The following is a 19,241-nucleotide window of genomic DNA, read 5'->3' as shown; positions in this document are numbered from 1 at the left end:
TGCACTGCAGTACTACAAATGTACATTTGCGAACAAGAACACCTATACACTTCTACAAGAACGAGAATTGTAAATTCCTACAGATGCCAACTACACAAAAGACCGAAGGATAATCTCATAATCATTAATTTCATTAGACTCTTATGCGCTGCACTAAGTCAATACAAATCATCATGTATGCTAATCCGAGATCCCATTGAATGCTTCCATTCGCGCCGTCCATATGTTCGCCGTATCCCATGCAGCTCATGCCCGGCCAGCGGACAGAACAGTTTGATATCATATCAAATATCCCTCGGGCGATCCATATATGTGATGGACTCGGGACCCTTCGTTTTCTGGTAATAAAAAAGGTGTATAGTGGTGTGTAAAACGAGCGGGCATCACATCGCTTATTTGGCACCTTGTTGGACCGTGGACACACGCTCTACCACATGAGAAAAGAGTGGGTGGTCCTTCTCCAATCCGGTGAGCTGGGAGGTGGCGTCCTCGGCCGAGTTCTCCTTCAGAATGCGAGCAAGCTCGGAACTCTCCTCGTCGCCTGGGACGTTCTGGAAGCGAAGAGCCATCTCGATGGCGCCCAGCAGAGCATCGAACTTCTGGCCGCGCTCTGCGAGCTGCGAAGCAGGTCCAATGAATCGTTCCTTGCGAGACAGTTTGCGGAGAGGAGCACGTCCCACACGCTCAACGTTGTCTTCGAGATAGGGGTTGGAGATACGGCTGACGATCTTGTCAACGTATTCCTTCTGTTCCTGCTCTGAGATTTCATGCTTGGATACAATTAGAGAAGCAGTCTCCTCAAGCACCTTGTGCACAGTCTCGCGAATCTCTGGGTCTTCGAGGGCCTCAGCGATCATCTTCTTGCCAAGCTTGTGAGCATAGTAGGCCGTGGTAGCATGACCAGTGTTGACGGTGAAGAGCTTGCGTTCGATGTAAGGTTCGAGGTGGTCCACCCAGTGGATGGCAGGAATGTCGGGATGACCCCATTCGCCAAAAGGAGTCTTTTCCACGGCCCACTCGTAGAACTTCTCGATGCGAACATTGAGACCACTGTTCGGGGGCTGGTTGGGGACGATGCGGTCGATAGCCGAGTTGGCAAAGCGGGCACGCTCGGAGAGAGTCTCCAGACGGTCAGGGTTAGTGTGCTGCTTGATGTAGCCGTGCAAGGTATCTGTAGCACCGATAGCGTTCTCACAGGCGATCACAGCCACGGGCTTCTTTTCGGTGCGCGCATCAATACCCTTGGCAATGACTGGCGCGATGAACTTGAGGATGTTGGGACCGACAGCACAGGTAACCACATCAGCCGATGCGATCTCCTGAACGACGTCGGCCTCATGCGTCTTAGAGTTGATAGCGCGATAGTTGGTGATAGTCTTGGTGCTTTCACCCTCTTCGCTGACCTCCGTGACATCGTACGACGGGGTCTGCTGCAAAGAGTTGATGACGCTATCCATGACATCAATGAAGACGACTTCATAGTCGGCAGCGTGGAGGAACTCAGCCACAAAGCCACGGCCAATGTTTCCACCACCAAACTGGATTGCCTTTTTACCCATAATGAAAGTGGAAAGAGGGTTGTTGTTGCTGTGGTGGTGGTGGTGGTGATGATGATGATGGAAGTAGGATAGAGAGAGTAGATGAAAGTAGTAGTAGTGGTAGTGGTAGATGAGAGAGAAAGGAGGATGGGGGGGTATCAGAAAGAGATCCTTGTGAAGTAGGAAAGTTGTTGTTATTGTTGTTGACGATGGTGATTTCTTGGGAAACAGAAAGAGGGGTAACGAGGGGTATATGTACTACAAGAACATTTGACGATGGAGGACAAGAGAGGGGTGAATGAAAAGGGAAGGAATGATGCAGTGACGCTTCGTATGGAACGGCAAAGAAACCAAACTCTGGGCGAGAATGGAACCCCTACAATATCCTCATTCACGACTGGTGGAACTGGAGTGGGGAAGGGGGAAAAACGTGCCTATGGGAATAGTATCAACTTAACACATGGGGACTAGGAACGCAGTCTTCCGGAGGGCTCAGACTCTTTCTGGGGGAATTGTGGCTATTCCCGTGCAAAAACAGGAAACGAGGGGATTGGTTTTCGTCATTATATTGGGTATTAGTTCAGGTCATCAATCCAACCAGAACCTCAGAATTTCTGATCCGGACCATTCCGTGATCGTCCTCGCGATAGGGTCATGAATCTGATTCGGTATCACGTTACGCAGGAACTTGAGACCCAATTGTCACCCGATATTCTCTCTTTACAGTTACACTTGAACATTGTCCAGTCGGGGTTACACTCCGCTAGGTGACCATAATCCGACTCACCTTTTAGCCGAACGGGCTAGTTCGACTTGCTGTCCATACTCCGTCCTGTACGGCGTAAATCGTCAATGCGGTTATGGAATCCCTGCTCATCCCCCGAGTGGATTCCCTGCAAGACAGAACTGAACGACTTCTGATCTCTTCATTTCCCCCTCGCGAATAAGACTGGTCAATTCCTTCCGATAATTTTCCAGTCATGACAACGATAAGTCGTAGTCAACTTAACGTCATCATTTGACATCCCTTGAATCCATCGAGTGACCCACTATCAACGATAGAATCGCAGGTATAGCGGTTGGAACGGAGGGAACCGGGTTGCCTCATTTGGCGAGACCTTCTCACGGGTCCACTCGTGACGTCGCCATCCGCGGGAGACCCAATTTTTTTCTCACACTATGAGTATGATCTCAAGACCCCTTCCACTGCCATACTGCCATTGTATTGCGAACAAGGTCCACTTCACCAAACACTGTTACAACATCATCGATCAAAAATCAACAGATAGTCATGGAATTTCTTCTACTAAGGACAGAACTGTCGAGATTCAGTGGGGCTCTTATCTTTTTCTTTCGACGTATATCCAATTTTGGGCTCCAACTCAACATATTTGCACAAGAATCACTCCTCCCGATTCGTTCCCTTTCCTTGGCTTTCTCCGATGTTCTTTTCGCTTTTCCTACTTTTCCTCCTTTAGTTAATTCCTCCTCCCCCTTTTCTTTATTCGTAGTATTCCTCTCCATTCCGTTCCTTTCTTAGTCACCCTTCTGGTTCGACCCTACCGAGTCGGAATCCTCGGCCACCGTCTTCGGTTCTGCCACCGGTTCATACTGGTCTGCCGATCGGTTACGGTCCACCAATACCGTAAGTAAACTGACAATGCCTCCGACCAGCAGCAACCCGACGGCAGCCCATGTCATTCCTAAAAATTGATGTCCATACGTCGCCGTCACACCGGACTCCTCTCCGTGACGATTGATGAGTTTTACAAATTGTAATGCAATGACTGTTGCGATAATGGACGGAATGCTGAGCATAGTGAAACTGAGCTGTGGGCCTTCTTAGTACCGGATGGGATCTAGAACGTCCAACGGGGCTTACCACGAGAGAAGAAACTTCTACAACCGTCTGTCTCGGTCCTTTCGCGATCACGAACCACAGTCGTTCCAAGACCGCCAGTCCCGCTAACCCTATCCCAATACAGTAGAAGACGCCCATGCTCTGGGTGGTAGCACCGAACGTGCGTAGATCATCCGTGATGGAACTCGGCCATCCCAGGCTAGATAGTGAGGTGCTGTTACCAGCATCTTTCGTTAATGCTTCTGTCGCATTGAAGGAGAACAGTAGCGACGGGTGTGAACATGCGGTCCAGTTTCGACTTTCTGCATGCAGGAATCCCTCACAGTAGGACATGACATATATCGAATAGAAGTCCCGCATCCCCGTGCCATTGCCTATCCTCGTCGTATATATCTTCGACTGTCGTTAGTCCCTGCTCATCCAAGCGAGTGTGACGAAGGCTAACACACCGTGAAGAGATCCGTATCTAATAAAAGGTTTGTTTTCGTCCCTGCAAAGAGGCATAGTATGCCCAGAATAAAGGCGATAAACGCGGTTAATGTGGGTAGTACGTCGCTCCAATTGAGCATCTTGTCGGTGCTGTGCTAATATCTGCGATAGTAATCACCGCTGTAAATCTCCGCTCTTGAACTCTATCACGCAAAGTCGTGGCATCATGGCATATACATAGTCCTGCGCTAGTGATAATCCTCCGGTAGTCACCATTCTTCGAGATGGCGAACAAATATTCATCCATACTTCGGTCACTGAAGCAAGACATGCCCCGATCTCACATTTCCTCGAGGCACCTGTGCAGTCGACACTAGTACACTGGCAGTTATCAGCATGTCGGAAAAAGAAGGTCGATTGATTTCATTGGCCAGATCAACGTCCATGACTTGCAGCAGGAATGTTCGGATATAGACGCCAGGTGGGTACTGTTGCATGCGATAGGCTCCAGCCGATCTGGGGAATGTGTGCGCCAACGTCTGGTATGCTCCATTGTGAGGTACGAGGACGCCAGTCCTGAAAACAGGTTTCCATATATACCAAGGGGTAGGAATCTTCCCACTGTCGTAATTTCGTTCTCGCCCTCTGGCATACAACGTCTCCGTTCAGCCCGTAGAAGTCATTTCTCAATATTACCGTAACTCATTGAGGTTGTCTTCGAGTTTTTCTTAGAGTTACCCTTTTCGGGTGTTTTTAAATAATGAAGAACTGAATTATTGTGTTACCAATCCAATGCCATTGTACTTTCGAGCCCTCACAATTATGTCCTGATTGAACATCATCTACGGGCTACGTCCAAATTGGCCTTACGTATATCCAGCCTCAGTGAAAATAATTCAATATAATCTAAGACGCATATTGGTAATAATACCATCTCTTACCTATATGCAAAGCATATCAATCAGTAAACCCCTCCCACATGACCACCTTCCGACCTGTCAGTCACGATACAACTGCATACAAACCGGCTACCGAAGAATCATAACCCCCTCAATAGACCGAGTAACTACTAGTAGTTCCACCCATCCATTAGCAAAATCTACCCGGATAAATTAGGGAAAAAACAAAAAAAAAAAACAAAAAAGCACATTGCACATCTCCAGACAACCCTCCACGAAAACACCCACCAAATCTGCCCACAACTACTCAGTTCACTATGACTCATAACAACACTTCCCACCATTCTTCTGACATAAAAGCATCTAGTGCGATATTTTGCCACATCCATAAAAAGGGGGGAGCCTGCAGCCGAGGTGGCGCCAGACATATACATATACTACGACGGGCCAATTACAGACACCGGTAGTGGTTCCATTGTATGTAATATCAGGTTTGGTGAATTAGGGATTAATTAATATATGTGTATAAGCATCTTTGGTTTGGATGATTCCGTGGTCTTGGAAATTATATATAGGCTTTGCCTTATTTATAGTTGCTGTGCAGTGTTTAATGTCGTGGGATTGCTGCTCACATCTTGGTATATTCGATATAGTAAGATATTCAAGAAAATATTTTCTGGTGGCGAATAAGTCATGCTATATCATGTATCAAACACCTAATCCTATAAATAGCTAGCTAGCTATCTAGCACGTCCACTCGCTTTGGGCTTCCTTCGATATGTAGATCTACATACATGAGTCCTTGTCAGTCCTTTCTCCTACTCGTTATAGACAACCTTTTATTTTACAAGTTGTTGATGACTTCGAAATTAGAGAAATTGCTTCAAGATACTAGCTAAATTTTGAAAATCCGACTATACTGAATTAACCAGGACACTGCCAAGAAACACGATCCTATTGTTGAGAGAATCCCTCCCTAGGGCAGCTTTATTGGGAAGTTCATTGGGCTAAGGGCATAAGTTGATGGATTGGATACCATCCTTCATCTTAGAGATATAGCTCTCGAATTCTTTTGGATGTCTATGGGCGGTAGAAAGCCCCAAGCATGCCCTTTGAATTAAGCTAATTTATGAATAATGATATTACTTCTGTGCAAAATGTCTTATCCTTAGTATCACCTGTGGCTAGAAGCAGAAAGGTTCAATCAGAGAGCAAGTTGGGATAATGTTGATAGTACCCCCCTGTTCAAAGAAACAATGGCCGTGATTTCTACAGTGTCATAATGGATGAGACATAATATTTAAGTCATAGCGGGCAAAATGGTAGAAGAGGAATAAATGGGTAGAAACAAACAACTCTAGAACAATAAGGTAGTAGATACACCCAACTTCTTTCTGCAATCAACTGTCATTTACCTCCCCGCTCATGCCTCAGCTTCTACTTCTGGAGCCCCGTTGGCTGCTGACTCGGCTTGTTCGTCATCGTTGACATCGATAAGGGACTCTGATGAAGGAGGCTCAGGGACAACACCTTCCTTCTCCAGGCGGAGGTACTCATCCCATTCTGGGAAGAGGTCGTCATCGGCGGTAGTGTCGGGAGCACCGGGAGGGACACCGATCAGGCGAGCGATCTTTGTCTTTCCAGACTGCTCGAGCGACTGCTTCCACTGAACTACGAGCTCGGGTGCCCGGGATGGCTTGTAGGTTTGTGTGAAAAGGACGGCTTCCGCGAGGCGGTTGGTCCGCACAAGAAGGTCTGTGCAGGCATCGATATCACCGAGAGACCACAAGGTAGAGAAAGCAACATTGTGCAGACCGGCCTCGGACGCTTGTTCTGCGAGGTTACGGAGACCCTCCTTGTTACCGCTGGCAGTGTGCAAAAGCAGGAGGGAGCCAACATCCTTTGCATTGGTGAAACATTCCTGGGCCAATTCCAGATTCCATCCTGCCAGGGCAGCATCACCAACAGTCTTCCATTTATGTTCGACATTAGCTTCACGAGCAATCTCGAGGGCAATATCGAGATTGTTGAGAGAAAGGGCAAGGTCAAAACGATGTTCGGGATCGGTGGCGACTTCAAGGGCCATGTCCTTGTAGCCCTGACCTTCGAGGAACCGCGCAACCTTGTTGATCTGGTCCTGCGGGATGTCCTTCAGCAGCTCTGCTGCCATATCCATGTCCCCACGAAGAACCACGGTCTGGTACTCGACCATGCTAAGTGAAAGACCAAAAGAAACAACGTTGACATCCTTATCGGCAAGATACACCCTGCCATCGCGAGGCAAGTAGCCGAGGACATACATTGCCTGGTCAAAGTGAGAGATTGTGTAGGTCTGATCACCAACAAGGTAGTTCAATCGGTTCGTCGAATTGGTGTAGATAAAGCAGTCACCAACCCATTGACCTGTTCTGACAGTCTCATTGACATCAGTGACGACTTCGAAGGCCGACTCAACACCATCCTCGTCGGCTTCTCCCTCATTGAGGCCGTTGATGTAGTTCTCCCTCGAGAATCGGAGCACGTAGAATGAGTCCTCACAGGCAAGTGTAACCAACTCTCCCGACTCAGACCAATAAACCTAGAAGCGGTGTTAGCTGATGAGACTTATTCATGGACTTTTTTTTTTGGGTGATTCTTACGGCTTTCGGGTCGACTTCTATGCGACGGACTAGATTGCCGGTCTCCCAATCGAACATACCAATGCCCCCTTGTCCTTTGACACCAAGCAGCACACCGTCGGTAAGACCTTCGGCTTGGAAGCCGACATCTAGGCCGCCGCTGACTTCCTTGAAGTTCCTAAAGATCTTGACACTAGTTGCTGACTCGCGAATAGCATAGTCATTGCTGTTATCCTTCGAGCCCCAGGCGAAATCAAGAGCTTGCCCGAATGCCTTATTTCTCCAAGCAAGAGCAGTGTAGATGATATATTCTCCATCACCGCATACTGAAACGAAACGGCCATTGGGCGAGTGTGATAGCGTCTGTGGGTAGACCTCACATGAGCCCAGCTCCTTGGTCGGCAAGGAGATTGGTGCGCCATCCTTGACAGTAGCATCACCGCCCTTGATGACCGTTGAAACCACTTCATTGTGTCTGGCCCAGACAACCTTTCCCGATCCGTCCATAGAGACAGCGGGTTCCTCGCGTCCCATTTTTACAACCACTGCACCATCATCAAAACCCATTGCGATACCCTGTCTACCACGCTGGTATGCAACACACCACGCTCTTTCAAGACCATAGCTTAACGATTGCTCCAGTCGGTATGTGTTTGCGTGCCAGATCTTGATGGTTCCATCTTCAGATCCCGAAATGATCACTGGTAATTCCGGGTGATAGCAGGCGAAGGAAACGTTACTCGTGTGTCCTTCCAATGTCGCAATGAGCGCTTTCGTGGTGTAATCCCAGACCTTAACCGTCTTATCATCTGAGGTGGTAAGAAGATACGGCTTATCGGCTTGCGGATAGTAGTCGACATAGTTGACACCCTTCGTCTCGTGAGCCTCCAATGTGAAATTGGCATGTGGGGAACCAAGACTCCAGATCTTGACCGTCCGATCCAAGCATGCAGATGCAAATGTGTTTGTGTCCTTAGGGTTAATGGACAGTCCCATCACATAATGAGCGTGGCCTTCGTACACCTGGACACACTTCCAACCTTTCTCCCAATCCCAGAGCTTGATTGTCATATCATCGGAGGCTGTGAGAACGAAAGGTTGGGTTGGATGAACAGCAATCGAACGAATATAATCTGGGTGGGCCTCAAATGAGGCAATCTTCTCGGAAGTGTTGTAGTTGTATACGCGGAGTTGGAAGTCGTCTGATCCGCAAACAATCCAGTTTTTGCGGGCAATAAACCGACCAGCTCGTACAGGGACATCGGTAAGTTCGAACGTTTTGATGATTGACTACGGAGATTGACAGTCAGAAGACGATTGAGCGTGACGTTGCTCATCAAACACTTACCTGAGTCTCGTAGGACCAGATGTATACGTGACCTATGGATTCCGATTAGCGCATTCGGCCTATAACCGTTTATATGCAGATCCCCTAACGCACCGCTGTATAAGGTTGTCAGGATCTGAGGCCCAGTCAGCATAACATGTCGATATTTGAGATCGTAGGGGCACTCACCCATGGCTCTGTCGGATGGAAGTCAATGCCCTTCACTCGCTCCGAGCGAGCAAAGAGCTGTCTCTATTCAGTTACAATTATGGTCAGCAACGATCTCATTTCCCTTCGAATGTATCCCCAAATAAAGAAGCGCCAGCCTATTCCACATTGAAAATTATTCCGAATGACACACGGCGTACCTTAACATCCAGTTTCATGTTGTGTGGGGAAGGTTGATGTCGCGACTATTTGCGGCGTCGGGGGCGGAGGGGAAGAAACCAGGCCACGAGCGGCTCAGACAGCCCAGCCCGGGTTTGCAAATGACTTCCCTTGGAAAGATATATTGAGAGCGCAGAAAAATGAGGAAGTCCCCGACCGGAATGGCCTGTAGGTCACCAATGTAGATGTTCAGGGACACGGCAGCGATGTGTCCACAAGGAGACGGAATCCCGCCAGCTATCTACATTAGCCTAGCGACCTGGACCCTCACCGCCTACGATTCTAGGCTCCATACAAGATATCCATGGAGGATTTCCATTTCAAACTCGTCACAATGCTACTTCCCAATTGTATCCTCTGTAATAGTTATCCTCTAAATTTACACATTCTAAGCATCCTCTAAAAGAGATCGCAATGCCCACAAACACACAGCAGCGTGGCTGTTAACGTTGTCTACAATGTTCCAATGCTTCAACTATCAACCACCTTCGTCTACTGCGCAAGAGGCTGCCTAGATAACCTTGGACTTGATTGTTGTATAGGGCATAAAGACATGAACCTTCTAATACTGGATATAATTTCGACAAGATAGCGTTCCTTTCCATTTGTCACGCATCGGCTAATAAATACAAGTGGGGTTAAGGATCATAGAAATGAACAAGTCTTTTATTCATCTGGGTCAGCCTTTATGCAGAGTCTTTGCGCTCAAAGTAGGACCACTGGCCAGGGGTGGGCTTTTCCTCTAGCTCCTCCCAACTTGTCGGAAGTCAGCATATTCCTTGCATGATCATGCTCCTCAGGTTTTGGGAACTTACACCTTGGACTTGGACATCTCGTCAACGAGCTTCAGCTCACCCTCTGCAACCTGGATAACCTCCTCAAGAAGGCCGGCGCCAATCTGGTTCTCGATTTCGGCAACCCTGAGGTTAATTGTTAGCTTTGGGTTCCCAAGAAAGTGCAACATGTGAACGTACTGCTGTGCTTCTAAGGCGGGTTCGTTTTCCCACTTCATAGCATGAGTTTGGAAATCAGACTCGTTCTCTGCCTTGATCGAGTCCTCGATAGCCTGATGCCACCGAGCTTCTTCCTCTGGAGTACGGGCAGGGCCTTCACTGGTCGGCTCGAGGGCTTCTCCGTCCCACTCCTCACCACGGGGATTGTCGCTTCCATCGCCGCGCATGGCTGCCGCGTACGAGCCATCTGGGCGAAGGAGAGAGGCGAACCGCTCAGGCTCAGTACCAATTGCCTTCTTCACGCGCTCCAACCAAGCCTCATAGCCAGGAGGTTTCGTAGATTCAACAATTTGCAGGCGGTGGCGGGTTAAAGCCTCAGTGGACTGGCGGTAGACAGAAGACTCGGGGAAGGTCTTCAATTTCTGCAAGGTAGTTGTGTAGAGATAGATCAAAGTCGGGCGGGGACTGGGATGGGTGACAAGGCCGGTGATACCGGTGGGAGCGAAAGGCTCCAGGTACCGGGCCGGCTTGACGTTGGCCAGCAACCGGAATGTAGACCGCATTGTATTCGGAGGGTATATGAGAAGAAGAGGGAAAAGAATTGACCCAAAAAGGTGAAGGATATCAGGGCCAATGGCAGACCACGTAATTTAGTATCTCAGGTTGTCATTGACTTCGGGAGCGAAGTTGAGGTTCCGTCGGGAGGCGGAGAAACAGAGATTCCACCAGGACGTTCCGGCCACTTTCATCTGAAGGGAACTAAACTTATCGATCTCTCCGCGCTTAGGGGGTTTACCCATTCTCACCCGCATTCGAGACCATCCTTCGTCTTGAGGACCTGCGGATTTGTCCGCAGATTTCTCTTCAATTTGAATACGATCGCCTGCTTCGGTTTCACAACCGGTTTCTCTGCGGCGGCTGTGCCAGCTTGCTGTGGCCACCGAGCCGCATTTGGACACTCGTTCTAGGGCTTCATGCGCCACTAGTAATATCTTTGGCAATCGCCCTTTGTTCTTACGTTCACTTTTCTTCGAAAACATCGTTTCAAGGTCGTAGACCTTGAATTACAGTCAGTATGAGGGCATCCTTGCTAGCGTATTCGCTTCTCTCTTTATTCTCTATCCCCACTCTCGCTTCTCCTTCCGACAAGGTCCTTGAATCCAGAAATGGCCGACTTGTGAAGAGAGCCGACGATCCCGTCGACCCAGGGACCCTGTCTACTACTTTTAACGGTGTTGAAGTACCTCCTATGAAAGATTTGACGCCTGAAAACTTCGAGGAAACCGTCAAGGACGGCTACTGGTTAGAACTCTCCCTCTCATTTCGGTGTCTAGATGCCAGCTCTAACATCTACCAGGTTCATTAAGGAATTCTCTCCTGCCTGTCCACATTGCCAAAAGATCGCTCCTACCTGGCAGACACTCTATGAGTATTACTATGTCAGTGCTGTGGCTATGCCCATTAGGAAGTGTGTTCGTTCAAGCCTGCTAACAAACGGTAGACTTCGGATCCCTTGGCCTCCTCCTCTTCGAAACCATCCGATACTAAATCTCTGAACTCCTTCCATGGCTTCTACAATTTCCATTTTGCATCGCTGAACTGCCAGGCCTATGGCGACTTTTGCAAAAAATTGGATGTCAAGTACTTCCCGCAATTCTCTTTGTATCACAATGGTGAAAGGGTGGAGGAGTTCACTGGAAAGAAATCCATGGAAGGTCTGAGCGAGTACATTGAAGATAAACTTGAATCGATCAAGCCAGGGTCTCGTCCTGCGAAGGGAGTCAACCTACCGAAGCCCGGCGCCAAGGGCGTGGATACGAAGGCTGAACCAGAGGTCCCTGCTGCTAAAGACAAGGACCCCGAGGCAGGCGCCAAGGCTGGTGAAAAGCACAATGAGCAGGTTTCTGCCGAGGATGCGTCTTCCGAGAAAACCTCTACGTTGAAGACTAAAACGAAACCGAAAGGGGGTCCAGCAAACCCTCAAGGAATCTCTGTTCCCCTCACCGCCGAGAGCTTCCAGAAACTTGTTACGACCACGCAGGATCCCTGGTTCATTAAGTTCTATGCCCCATGGTGCCATCATTGCCAGGCACTTGCCCCTAACTGGCAGCAAATGGCCAAGGAAATGCAAAATGTCCTGAATGTCGGAGAAGTAAACTGCGACGCTGAGCCCAGACTTTGCAAAGATGCTCATGTATCGGCCTTTCCCACAATGTATTTCTTCCGGGGTGGTGAGAGGGTCGAATACAACGGTCTTCGGGGCCTAGGCGACCTAGTCAACTATGCCAAGAAGGCAGTTGACGTTGGCTTGGGTGTTCAGGACGTCGACGCCACTTCCTTCAAGGAGCTGGAGGAGAAGGAAGAAGTCATCTTCTTGTACTTTTACGACCATGCTACGACATCTGAGGATTTTGAGGCTCTAGAGCGCCTAACTCTTAGCTTGATCGGCCATGGACGAATTGTGAAGACTAACAGCGCAGCCCTGGCTGAACGGTTCAAGATTTCAACATGGCCCCGCCTTCTTGTTGTCCGAGACGGTCGAGCCAACTATTACACTCCGATTGCTCCCAAGGACATGCGAGACTTCAGACAGATTTTGGGATGGATGCGCACTGTGTGGTTACCCATCGTCCCCGAACTTACCGCCTCCAATGCTCGGGAAATCATGGATGGTAGGTATGTGGTTCTCGGAATTCTAAGCCGGGGACGCTCGGACGAATTCCTGCAGTCAAAGAGGGAGCTGAAGAGCGCAGCTCTTGAATGGATGGACAAGCAGGTTCAGTTGTTCCAATTAGAACGGGCAGAACTTCGGGACGCCAAACAGCTCCGCATTGAGGAGGCTGATGACCGTAACGACCAGCGCGCGTTGCGAGCTGCCAAAAACATGCGCATCACAATCCGTGAAGATGACAAGAAACAGGTCGGCTTCGCTTGGGTTGACGGCGACTTCTGGGAACGGTGGTTGAGAAACACGTATGGTATTGATGTGGCAAATGGGGAACGAGTCATCATCAACGATCACGATGTAAGTGCCTCCTTGGCGGAAGAAGGCGATTGTTTTCATATTGATACTAATCCGACCAGAACCGACGGTACTGGGACTCATCTTCGAGCGGGTCTCCCATCCTGGCCTCACGTACTTCTATTCTCGAAACTATTCCTCTTGTGATCGCCAACTCCCCTAAGCTGACACCGAAGTCCACTGTCGGCACTTTTGAATCTATCTTTTTCTTCGCTCGGTCCTTCATCGTCAACCACCCCATACTCTTCGTCCTCATCCTGATCTTCTCGGTTGTTGGCGCGACGTTGTTGGCTCGAGCCAGGGGCCGGCGTGCCGGCCGCGGTGGCATTCTTGGTGTCACTAACGGCAGCAATGGTTTCTTTCACCTTGATGGGAAAGAAGGTCTGTTGAACGGCGGCTCAACCGGGAAGGTCGATTAGTTGACAGTATATGATCCGGAAGAATCATTTGTACAGTTATTATATTCATTTTCACCTCTTTTTTCTCTCGTGACCTTTCCCTCCCTCCCTCCTTCATTTCGCTCGCGTCGATTTCACGTGGTTTTTCTATTGGATTTGTAACGTTTTAACTGTGTTCTATATCTTGGTATTGATGATGCCCTTCATATATCTCGTTCCATTTTTACACTGGTCTCCTGGTTCCGGCGGCGTTCGGGCGAGTGTTGTGCTGTCGGCAGGCTCCTCCATAATTTGTATCAGACACGCGAGTGTCTCCTTAGTACCTATACAGATTACAAAAAGCAATCATTTTACATTGCCAGTGGAGTAGGTGATGAGGTCTAGTGGACAAGTTGTAGAAGCAATGCCCAGATGCCACCTAGTTGCCTTGATAGGCGCAGAAAAAGGGGGGGATTAAGAATGAAATAGCTTGTAACCCTAGATATCTTGGAAGTTTTTACATTGAGTAAATAGTGACCAAATCTGATATTGTATACAAGGTACTCGAACTACTAACCGCGTTGACCTCGAATGTAAAAGCGAGGCTCTGATTCGGCAGTCCAGTTGATTCACGTGATGGTCAATTGGCGGATGATGATTGGCTATCGGGTTGCCGCAAGCATTGTGAACGTCGCGGAGTCTCCCGGTTTTCTACGACTGCCTTGAATCTCAGTTGCTGCTGTCAATCACCGCTCTATTAGAACAGTTCTTGCTTAGGTCCTGCTTCTTAGTTTATAGACAAGATGGTATGTGTATCCCGATCTGGAATCTTTACGTTTTAATTAGGTTAAAAGTCCGTTCACTCTCCGGGGGCTCAGGTTATGAGAGTGATGTTCAATCGCACCATAGACTGGCTGTCAGCAGAGAAACTATATGAAACTCCCCAATTGCTAACAATTCTTGTCGCTATAGTTCTCTCAGACTCTTCGTCGTGCTGCGGCCCAGACTGCTGGTGCCTACCGCTCTCCTTTCGCTCCCAAGTGAGATCCCTCGAACTTCCAATTGACGGTATTCTATCACGATATACACGTGGGCTGTACCTGTACTCTGGGCTAGGCTAGGTCTTGGAAACAGTCTCTTGAACCATCTTAAGCTCTGAGCGTGCGGCTAGCGAAGGCTGCCCACGCCGTATCACCAGGGTTGAGACCTACATAGTTGCCGGTCGGCAGAGGAGCCCAATGAAATCGTTGAATACGCAACCAGGGTGATGAGGGACGCTTGCTAATTCGAATCCTTGATGGTCTCTAGGTACACTACTCCTCTCAACTTCCACGGTGTGACCGTCAGCGCTGCCACCAAGTAGTGAGTACCACCTGTTCTATACTCCCACTCAGATATCTGCCATTCGGCGGGTTTCTCTGCTCCATTATTCGAATCGCACTGACCGTGTTGCGATCACAGTGCTCAGATTGCCGCCACTTTCGGTGCCAGCGCTGGTGTCTTCGCTCTCTTCTTCTTCGGTGAAGTTCCCCGTGTCCGCAACGATATCTTGCGTCAGCTTCCTTTCTTCGACGAGTACTTCGACCGCTCCATTGCCCCCGAGGACAACGTATGTACCTGTTTTCTCCAGCTAGGATTGCCGATTCCTAATGTACCATGCTAACAATCATGTAGCCCTTCTAAACTTTCCCTTACGAAGTACGATCCATCAACCATATCCTACTCGCGGGGATTTCTTATGTTTGCGCATATGCTCCCTATCAGCTATATAGTGGAGGAAGGAGTCGGTTCTGTACTGTGTAGAATAGCAGCGATGAATTGTGACAGCACATAGACACGCCTCCTTAATTATTACTTCCTTTGTCTCTGTTTGGGATAGTTCCTTGCCACCGTTAGGTACTGCAAGTGGACCTCCGGTGATCAGTTGCATTTCCGGCATGTCGGGGGAGCCTAAAGCCAACAGTCCTGCTAAATATAGGGATTGATATATATGTCAAATGATGGTTGATAGTGTGGTGACAAAGTCCATCCATGGTCAGGGTTTCCCATAAGGGCAGGTCCAGCCTACTTCTATCACAGTAAGAATATGCTTTTAACAAAGAAACACTGATCGGATTAATAGGCGTTATCATGTCGAATTAAAACCCTCCGTAATCCCTTTATCTTTTGGTTCCTCCTCTTATCAGAGCTTGAACATTCGTCCGTCGAGACGCCACCCACTTCGAGCTGATAAGAAACCCCGGCATTTTGTGTCTTGGGCCTCCTTACTGGAACCAGAGAGGTCGAAGCTATGTGACCAACCTTCTTTTAAAATGGCGCCGCCTGAAACTACCCTACTGAGTATGGATCATGCCGCCAAGCTTTAGATAGTTGTGCGATCCAAGCGGAGTAGACCGATGCTGCTGCAACATGAATGGCCTACTGCATACAAAAGAGAGTGTGACCAGATGCCAAGCAACAGTAACCCCCCAACCTAGGAAGTTTCTCCCAGCTTCACCCTCCCATGTCATTCCCAGATTACTATTATCGGTTGAACTATCATCAGCCAAAGAGAATGCGTCTCACCCATCATGGTTTCGATCCTGGGGGATGTGGATACACTTCCCCCCCCCCCCGTGCAGAGTACATGGCTACTTTTGATATGACTATCGTTACGCAACCCCCCAGCCCGGGACATATTCGCATATATAGTCCTTTTCTTTTCCCCTCTTCGGCAGTTCACCGTTGAAGTCACCACCAAAACGCTATATTTGTGTCACGGCAGCGTCACAGACTTTTGGTCCCCCGGCGACAATCCCGTGGTCAGCTTGGAATGACTGGTTGTCTGATATCCACCGCTTCTGCAGGGATAGCTGTCTGCCTGCCTCAAAAACTGTCAAGATCTAAATCGACCCGCGATTGCGCAGAAGGACATCGTCACCATGTCTTCCGTGGGCAAGTCGACGCCTTTAGATAAGACTACCTCGAAGGGGTCGGTATACGCCGATGTGGACCATGACCCAGTAACCACGGTGTTGCCAAATGGCGACGTGCCTTATACAGACCATGTAATGGACGCGGATGAGAGGGTCATTGTAGCCCTGGGGTACAAGCAGGAGTTCAAACGAGAATTCTCGCTATGGACGACATTCTGCGTCAGCTTTGCTGTGCTTGGGCTGCTCCCATCATTTGCAAGCACAATATACTATGGTAGCTATCCTGACGCCGAGGGTATTCTAACGGGCTGACATCCGTCCAGGAATGGGCTATGCGGGAACAGCAGGCATGGTCTGGGGTTGGATCATTGCCATGGTTTTCATTCAGTGTGTTGCCATGTCAATGGCTGAACTGTGTTCGGCGATGCCAACAAGGTACGTCCATCCCAATTTCTTTCGCGTCCACCAAACACCTGTTCTGGTTTTTTTCTATTGAAACTGACATCACCAGTGGCGGCCTCTACTATGCTGCTGCAGTACTCGCACCTCCGGGGTACGGACCATTCGCGGCGTGGATCACTGGGTGGTCCAACTGGATTGGACAAATTACAGCGGCACCGTCGGTGGATTTTTCACTGGCTGCGATGATCCTGGCTGCAGCATCGATAGAGAACCCGGAGTACGTTCCTACTTCCTGGCATACATTTCTCCTTACCACACTTATCATGATACTCCACGCTGTAATCAGCAGCATGCCAACGAAATGGGTTGCGCAGTTCAACTCATGGGGCTCAACGTTCAACATGTTTGCCCTCGTTGCTGTCATTATTGCCATTCCGGCAGGGACGAAGAATGAACCCAAGTTCACCCCGTCAAGGGAAGTATGGGGGACAATCACCAATTTAACCGACTTTCCGGATGGGGTTGCAGTGCTCATGACCTTTGTCGGTGTGATCTGGACCATGTCCGGGTACGATTCTCCGTTCCATCTGAGTGAGGAGTGTTCCAACGCAAACATCGCCTCTCCGCGAGCCATCGTGATGACCTCGGGCGTCGGGGGTCTAATGGGCTGGTTCTTGCAGCTTGTAGTCGCTTACACCGTTCTTGACATCGAGGCGGTGATAGACTCTGATCTCGGACAGCCCTGGGCATCATACTTGCTGCAGGTGATGCCACAAAAAGCCGCCCTGGGAATACTCGCTTTAACTATTATTTGTGGTTTTTCGATGGGCCAGGGATGCATGGTAGCCGCGTCGCGAGTCACGTACGCCTATGCCCGCGACGATTGCTTCCCTTTATCAAGAATATGGAAAAAGGTTGACAGTCGCACTAAAACACCCGTGAACGCTGTCATTATAAACGCCGTCCTCGGGGTCCTTATGTGCCTCTTAATCCTCGCCGGGGATGTAGCAATTGGCGCTCTATTCTCTATCGGTGCCATTGCGCAGTTCGTTGCTTTTGCGATCCCTATTTGCATCCGGGTGTTCTTCGTTGGGAGCCGTTTCCGGCGGGGGCCATGGCACTTGGGGGCATTTGGTCCCTACATTGGAGCAGCGGGCGTGCTCTTTGTGCTGCTGATGGTGCCAATTCTGTGTCTTCCCAGTGTAACAGGGGATGATTTGACACCGGACCTGATGAATTGGACGTGTCTTGTCTGGGGCGCTCCAATGCTGGCGGTGAGCATCTGGTGGGTAGTAGACGCCCACAAGTGGTTCAAGGGTCCAAAGGTCAATGTGGAGCATGCCATCCACCCCGTGGAGGAAGAGAGGCCCGTTGTCGTTGATGTGGGGTTCGATGACGGCGAAGAAGAGTATACGTCGGACCCAAATCAGGGCTAAGTGGTCATGCCCTGGGGCGTACATTTACGAAATCATATATCTAATTTCACTTTCTGATCGTTTATATCACAGTCAACTTTGCATAGTATGGATGTAGCATATCAAAATGACGGTATCTTTTTCTTCCCATACACACCGAAATCTCACGATGTATGATATTAGTCCGCAGGCAAACCTGAAGCTGAAACGACAGTTATCCCCTGCTACTGGTAGATCGTTAGCCAAACGGTGTAACAAAGTGAGGCGCCAGATTCGACATGTCACAATGTACTAATTAAGGAAACGATCGAGATCACAACCGAGGCATTCGACCGCACTCCCTAAATAACAAATCCTACCTTGCAGGTGAACACAGCGAGAAGCAGATCGCCTTCCAGAGTTATCTTGAATGTATCCAGTTGCCTACACAATCACGGGTCTGAACTCGGCATATCCGTTTAGGGGACAGAGTGAGGGTCCATCTTGGACTATACATGAGGGAATGATGAGAAAGTTGAATATGCCGCTTGCCAATGCGAGTCATACTCTTGGGGAATTTATTGGCGTGGTCTAAAAGTGACAACCTAGATATAATCCTTTTGATCAATTTGTCAGGACGGAGTAATTGTTTGAAAACTACCACATCCACACTGCCTCTCAAGTCCATATAGATACAATGCTTAACCAAAGATATCTTCCTCTTCTATTTATAACCGTTATTGCAAAATGATCTTGGTTCGGAAAACGCCGAGTTGTCATACCTACAGAGTAGACAAACATCAACTCAGTCAACCGGCGAAGCCCTATAATTGACATGACGTACAGCATCTCAATCCCAAGTCCACTCGACTCGAGAATAAAAATATACAGCCTCACATCAAAGTCAATCCTTATACTGACATCATCACAACAAAAAAACAGACACACCCGACCCTCGCAGTACATAACCAGGAAGAACCGGCACATCAAAAGCATCGCCTCGTAACAAAAAGCACCATCCACATGAGAGATCACATAAACCCTACTCAGTACAGCCCATAAGTATACATACGGAGTACCACCTACATCACCGCGGATAAGTCCGATGCAAGAAGGTTT

General features: G+C 48.9%; 7 protein-coding genes across 7 annotated transcripts; 3 read left to right on the top strand and 4 right to left on the bottom strand.

The window, feature by feature from the left end:
- Positions 1-110: 110 nt before the first annotated feature.
- Positions 111-2,056, bottom strand: BDV27DRAFT_137649 (mannitol-1-phosphate 5-dehydrogenase). Its single transcript, XM_032069037.1, has one exon. The coding sequence runs from the start codon at positions 1,557-1,559 to the stop codon at positions 393-395; it is 1,167 nt and encodes a 388-aa protein (XP_031921575.1). The 5' UTR covers positions 1,560-2,056; the 3' UTR covers positions 111-392.
- Positions 2,057-2,553: 497 nt separating this feature from the next.
- Positions 2,554-4,539, bottom strand: BDV27DRAFT_137646 (SUR7/PalI family protein). Its single transcript, XM_032069036.1, has 3 exons — positions 3,849-4,539; positions 3,421-3,792; positions 2,554-3,368 (listed from the first exon to the last, which is right to left on the bottom strand). The coding sequence occupies exons 1-3, from the start codon at positions 3,966-3,968 to the stop codon at positions 3,075-3,077; spliced, it is 786 nt and encodes a 261-aa protein (XP_031921574.1). The 5' UTR covers positions 3,969-4,539; the 3' UTR covers positions 2,554-3,074.
- Positions 4,540-5,806: 1,267 nt separating this feature from the next.
- BDV27DRAFT_68232 (coatomer subunit beta') lies at positions 5,807-9,151 on the bottom strand. Its single transcript, XM_032077297.1, has 6 exons — positions 9,041-9,151; positions 8,862-8,924; positions 8,787-8,808; positions 8,694-8,725; positions 7,367-8,635; positions 5,807-7,305 (listed from the first exon to the last, which is right to left on the bottom strand). Exons 1-6 carry the CDS (start codon positions 9,056-9,058, stop codon positions 6,151-6,153), a joined length of 2,559 nt encoding a protein of 852 aa, XP_031921573.1. The 5' UTR covers positions 9,059-9,151; the 3' UTR covers positions 5,807-6,150.
- Positions 9,152-9,698: 547 nt separating this feature from the next.
- Positions 9,699-10,769, bottom strand: BDV27DRAFT_68209 (complex I NDUFA5 subunit family protein). Its single transcript, XM_032077296.1, has 3 exons — positions 10,034-10,769; positions 9,875-9,979; positions 9,699-9,815 (listed from the first exon to the last, which is right to left on the bottom strand). Exons 1-3 carry the CDS (start codon positions 10,573-10,575, stop codon positions 9,746-9,748), a joined length of 717 nt encoding a protein of 238 aa, XP_031921572.1. The 5' UTR covers positions 10,576-10,769; the 3' UTR covers positions 9,699-9,745.
- On the top strand, positions 10,749-13,793 carry BDV27DRAFT_137640 (putative disulfide isomerase). Its single transcript, XM_032069035.1, has 4 exons — positions 10,749-11,314; positions 11,370-11,451; positions 11,514-13,037; positions 13,097-13,793. The coding sequence occupies exons 1-4, from the start codon at positions 11,088-11,090 to the stop codon at positions 13,451-13,453; spliced, it is 2,190 nt and encodes a 729-aa protein (XP_031921571.1). The 5' UTR covers positions 10,749-11,087; the 3' UTR covers positions 13,454-13,793.
- Positions 13,794-14,708: 915 nt separating this feature from the next.
- BDV27DRAFT_150383 (cytochrome b-c1 complex subunit 10) lies at positions 14,709-15,183 on the top strand (the record flags this gene model as incomplete). Its single annotated transcript, XM_032071219.1, has 3 exons — positions 14,709-14,773; positions 14,873-15,024; positions 15,086-15,183. 3 exons carry the CDS (start codon positions 14,709-14,711, stop codon positions 15,181-15,183), a joined length of 315 nt encoding a protein of 104 aa, XP_031921570.1.
- A 593-nt stretch (positions 15,184-15,776) lies between these two features.
- On the top strand, positions 15,777-18,403 carry BDV27DRAFT_137637 (amino acid permease). Its single transcript, XM_032069034.1, has 3 exons — positions 15,777-16,600; positions 16,650-16,761; positions 16,838-18,403. Exons 1-3 carry the CDS (start codon positions 16,333-16,335, stop codon positions 18,162-18,164), a joined length of 1,707 nt encoding a protein of 568 aa, XP_031921569.1. The 5' UTR covers positions 15,777-16,332; the 3' UTR covers positions 18,165-18,403.
- Positions 18,404-19,241: the final 838 nt, after the last annotated feature.

This window comes from Aspergillus caelatus (genome assembly GCF_009193585.1).
Source record: "Aspergillus caelatus strain CBS 763.97 unplaced genomic scaffold BDV27scaffold_329, whole genome shotgun sequence".
In the NCBI taxonomy this organism is placed as follows: Eukaryota; Fungi; Ascomycota; class Eurotiomycetes; order Eurotiales; family Aspergillaceae; genus Aspergillus; species Aspergillus caelatus.
Note: the sequence above shows the minus strand (reverse complement) of the source record. Positions and strands in the feature narration are given on the sequence as shown.

What these genes read in the sequence shown, in the direction of transcription:
- BDV27DRAFT_137649 (XM_032069037.1), bottom strand. Translation starts at nt 1,559, where the DNA reads ATGGGTAAAAAGGCAATCCAGTTTGGTGGTGGAAACATTGGCCGTGGC.
- BDV27DRAFT_137646 (XM_032069036.1), bottom strand. Translation starts at nt 3,968, where the DNA reads ATGCTCAATTGGAGCGACGTACTACCCACATTAACCGCGTTTATCGCC. An exon ending in TAGATACGGATCTCTTCACG is followed by an intron (nt 3,793 to 3,848) that starts GTGTGTTAGCCT and finishes CGACAGTCGAAG; the next exon opens with ATATATACGACGAGGATAGG. An exon ending in TAGAAGTTTCTTCTCTCGTG is followed by an intron (nt 3,369 to 3,420) that starts GTAAGCCCCGTT and finishes GAAGGCCCACAG; the next exon opens with CTCAGTTTCACTATGCTCAG.
- BDV27DRAFT_68232 (XM_032077297.1), bottom strand. An exon ending in TCTGGTCCTACGAGACTCAG is followed by an intron (nt 8,636 to 8,693) that starts GTAAGTGTTTGA and finishes CAATCTCCGTAG; the next exon opens with TCAATCATCAAAACGTTCGA. An exon ending in TAGAAGTCGACCCGAAAGCC is followed by an intron (nt 7,306 to 7,366) that starts GTAAGAATCACC and finishes CACCGCTTCTAG; the next exon opens with GTTTATTGGTCTGAGTCGGG.
- BDV27DRAFT_68209 (XM_032077296.1), bottom strand. Translation starts at nt 10,575, where the DNA reads ATGCGGTCTACATTCCGGTTGCTGGCCAACGTCAAGCCGGCCCGGTAC. An exon ending in CCCGCCTTAGAAGCACAGCA is followed by an intron (nt 9,980 to 10,033) that starts GTACGTTCACAT and finishes AATTAACCTCAG; the next exon opens with GGTTGCCGAAATCGAGAACC. An exon ending in GAGATGTCCAAGTCCAAGGT is followed by an intron (nt 9,816 to 9,874) that starts GTAAGTTCCCAA and finishes ACTTCCGACAAG; the next exon opens with TTGGGAGGAGCTAGAGGAAA.
- BDV27DRAFT_137640 (XM_032069035.1), top strand. Translation starts at nt 11,088, where the DNA reads ATGAGGGCATCCTTGCTAGCGTATTCGCTTCTCTCTTTATTCTCTATC. An exon ending in ACCGTCAAGGACGGCTACTG is followed by an intron (nt 11,315 to 11,369) that starts GTTAGAACTCTC and finishes AACATCTACCAG; the next exon opens with GTTCATTAAGGAATTCTCTC. An exon ending in TCATCATCAACGATCACGAT is followed by an intron (nt 13,038 to 13,096) that starts GTAAGTGCCTCC and finishes TAATCCGACCAG; the next exon opens with AACCGACGGTACTGGGACTC.
- BDV27DRAFT_137637 (XM_032069034.1), top strand. Translation starts at nt 16,333, where the DNA reads ATGTCTTCCGTGGGCAAGTCGACGCCTTTAGATAAGACTACCTCGAAG. An exon ending in TGCAAGCACAATATACTATG is followed by an intron (nt 16,601 to 16,649) that starts GTAGCTATCCTG and finishes ACATCCGTCCAG; the next exon opens with GAATGGGCTATGCGGGAACA. An exon ending in TGTTCGGCGATGCCAACAAG is followed by an intron (nt 16,762 to 16,837) that starts GTACGTCCATCC and finishes TGACATCACCAG; the next exon opens with TGGCGGCCTCTACTATGCTG.